General features: G+C 43.3%; 1 protein-coding gene across 1 annotated transcript; it reads left to right on the top strand.

The window, feature by feature from the left end:
• Nucleotides 1-1,111: 1,111 nt before the first annotated feature.
• Nucleotides 1,112-1,669, top strand: LOC113735879 (uncharacterized). The gene has a single exon (XM_027262850.1). It carries the CDS (start codon nucleotides 1,112-1,114, stop codon nucleotides 1,667-1,669), a length of 558 nt encoding a protein of 185 aa, XP_027118651.1.
• The last annotated feature ends 1,897 nt before the right edge of the window (nucleotides 1,670-3,566 follow it).

The following is a 3,566-nucleotide window of genomic DNA, read 5'->3' as shown; positions in this document are numbered from 1 at the left end:
CCCAGTCGTTTCACCTAAAGTGAAAATCTAACAGAAATTCCGTTAAATACACTTTAGTTGAAACGACAGGGAGTCAAATTGTAGGTTTCCAAACCATAGGGAGGTAAAGTGAACATTAGGCAAACCACAGGGGAGTTTTTGGTATTTAACCCTTTTAGAAACCATATGCCAGCGTGTGCTATCGGCGATTCCAATACATCTCCTGTCTGCTGTTGTGATGCCAGAATCAGTCTTTCGAATCATCGAGCGGGTCTGCTCCAACTTTCTATGGGGATCTAATGGCGGGGAACCTAAATGGCATTGGATTCACTGGTCCCACCTATGTTATCCGGTAGAAGAAGATGGAGCTGGTTTTCGAAGGCTTAGGGACATATATACGGCTTTCTCATGCAAGCTATGGTGGGCATTTCGAGCAAGATAGTCCCTCTAGGCTAGGTTTATGCACGCAAAATATTGCAATGGCCTCCACCCATGTCAGGGGGATATTCGGGCATCTGCTTCAGCGACCTGGAGGCGGATGGTCAATGTTAGTGGACAGGCAGAGTTATCCATGCTTTGGTTGATTCACAAAGGGCCATGCAACTTCTGGTATGATAACTGGTTAGGTAGTGGGGCGTTGTATTTGAGTGCCTGTGCGACCTAACTGGTCCTTTGGGGATTTCATAGTGCAGGGGAAGTGGGACATCCAGCGGTTGGGACAGGTGCTGCCATTAGACATCGCATCCTCTGTCATGAGGAAGCCGACCCTGGGAGGGGTACAGGACGCAGAGGTAATTTGGATGCCAACAACGTCCGGGCAGTTCACCCTATCCTCAGCATATCAGGAGGTCAGATAGGTTAATCATAGGTCCATCATCTAGTCTCACATCTAGGGCTCAAATCTGCCGTTGAAGGTCTCTTTTTTCATGCTGCAGCTACTGAGAAGAAGGTTGCCGTTGGATGAGGTTTTATGCACGATGGGGTTCCAATTGCAGTCCAAGTGTTTCTGCTGTGCTGCAACTGAAGCGGAGACGATTGAACATGTCTTTTTCACTGGACGACTAGTGTTGGAGGTTTGAAGCTTCTTCAATGCAATTTGTGGGGTCACTCCTCAACCTCAAAATTTAAGGGCATGCCTCCTGAGTTGGTGGCTGTTGGGGCTACGTCCGAAGAATGGAGATTTGTGCTTGCCAGATTGCCCAGCTGGATATGCTGGAATATTTGGAAAGCGAGAAATAGAGCAGTTTTTTACGGAGTCAGGCTACAGAGTGAAGAGGTCTGCCAGGCGATTTTCAGGGATATGAAAGCAGCGTTCGAGATTCAATTTACACAAGTGATAAATGCAAGTGCTTTTCCGGAGATGTGTGACGCAATTGCCAAACTCCCTCCCCCCAGGTATGGGTTCACCATTGTGGGGTGGAAGCCAAGTACGACTGGGCAGTTGACATTCAACACTGATGGGTATTTCAAAGGAAATCCTGGTATGAGTGGTGGAGGTGGAGTGATCAGGGATTCCGATGGTCAACTAGTTTTTGCGTTCTCAGCTTTCCTTGGTGAGCAAACCAGCTTACGAGTAGAGGTTCTGGCACTATTAATAGGACTTCGGCTGTGCGATGGACGAGGAGTGGCCACACCTTTTGTGCAATCAAACTCTGCGATTTTAGTAGGCGTTTTACAACGGCGGCTTTAGTGTCCATGGCATGTATGGGTGGAGGAAGAGCAGATATGGCAAATGGTTACGGTGGTGGATAGGTTTTTGCACTGTGTTCAAGAGATGAACAAAGTAGCAGATGCATTGGCCAATGTGGGGATCACGCATACCTAGGACCCGCTTCGGATTTATGACAACCTACAAGCAGCTCCAGTGCTGGTCAGGGGGGCAATTCAACTAGATCAGTTGGGAGTCCCAGCTATTAGGAGAGGGAGGAGGGTTGTGAGAGGAGAACCATTTCCTAGCGCTTAGAACATTGTGCTCCTATGTCCTGTGTTTGGCCTTTACATGAATAAAGTCTAAAATTTACTTTAAAAAAAGATAGTGGATCAGGAACAATGGCATAGGTCCCAACTATATTATTGATATGGAACAATGGCATATGGATTATTAAGAACAAAAGGGAAATTTCTTAGAAACTTACCTTTACAACTCAAGAAAGATAGTAGCTTAGGTTTATTTCTCCCAAAACAACTCCACCAACTACTTCAATACTACTAAGAGAAGGGTTTTTATGGAGCAAATCAAGGTTTTAACGGTTGGATTGTGAGATTGAGCAAGATTGGATGAAGAAAGTTGGAGGTTTTTTTCTTCTTTTCTCTCCCTAGAAGCTTGGCCAAAAGGGGCTAAGAATGAAGAAATATTTTGGTCAAAATTAGCTTTAAGAAGGTAAAAATATCTTGGTCAAAAGTCCACCCTCGAATAGAAACGCGACATGTGGCACCTTATATGTTTAAGGTTATCCTCTTGTCTCTCCATACTAATTAATTTAGCTAACCTCTAATTATCTCTTAACACCTTATAAAATAATATCACTTAATACAAAACTCCAACAAGTTGTCAAAAATATATCGCATTTACCGCACTAGCGGGTCCCACGTCCATAATACACTTCAAACTTAACGTGGACTAACTTGTATCAAGGAAATGATTCGAAAACTATATTCCCTTATAAAAATGTATAGGAAATTAATATATTGAAGAAAGGCATAAAATTATAGACAAGGAAACAAAATAATTTCTCGAAAATATATAAAAATTTTCAGGTTCTCACACTCATTCTTTCGGGGCGTCACAAACTCCCCTCCTTAAAAGAATGTCGTCCTCGACATTCCAACTTGCACTAATCAGATCAAAACATTCCTCGAAAGTAGTCAAATACTAGGAATCACTCTAATCCCACATATCAAAATCAAGTGCCAAGAAGCACCCCAATCCAACTGATCAAATCGTCATGATCCAATAGATAGTTGATCGATTAACTAGATAAAACATGCAAAAGGCTTGAAGTTGGACTTAAAGTCCCAAATATTAGGAAAATTCAAGACATGGTTTAATCTCAAATAGAAATTTCTCAAGTCGGAAATTTTTCCCTTGGCGGTGTTGGACAACACAACAAGCTAGCACGACGGCTATATTTTGCCAAAGAGTCTCAGTTCAAAAATTTCATCCTTGGTGGTGCTTGATAACACAACAAGTTAGCACAATGGCTAAACTTCACCAGAGGATCTTAGCTCAAGAAATTGGCCCTGGTAGTGCTTGAAAATACAACAAGTTAGCACAACGGCTATACTTCACCAGAGAGCCTCAAGTCAAAGTTTCATCCCTGATGGTGCTTGATAACACAACAGGCATGTCTCGCCAAAGGAATGGCGGTGCTTGATAACACAACAGGCAATACCTCATCAGAGAGGTTCAGTTCAAGAATTTCAATCCCTGGTGGTGCTTAAAAACACAACAGGTATGCCTCGCCAGAAGAATGACGGTGCTTGAAAACACACCAGGCAATGCCTCACCAGAGAGGTTCAGTTCAACCATTACAGAGGAGTAGTAGCCGGTCTACAACCACACAAGTACGAATAAGTTCAGAAGTAGA

The sequence above is a fragment of the Coffea arabica genome, chromosome 3c, assembly GCF_036785885.1.
Source record: "Coffea arabica cultivar ET-39 chromosome 3c, Coffea Arabica ET-39 HiFi, whole genome shotgun sequence".
Lineage (NCBI taxonomy): Eukaryota > Viridiplantae > Streptophyta > Magnoliopsida > Gentianales > Rubiaceae > Coffea > Coffea arabica.
This window is presented reverse-complemented; position numbering and strand designations above follow the sequence as displayed.

Coding starts and splice junctions, on each gene's coding strand:
- LOC113735879 (XM_027262850.1), top strand. CDS start 1,112: ATGCCTCCTGAGTTGGTGGCTGTTGGGGCTACGTCCGAAGAATGGAGA.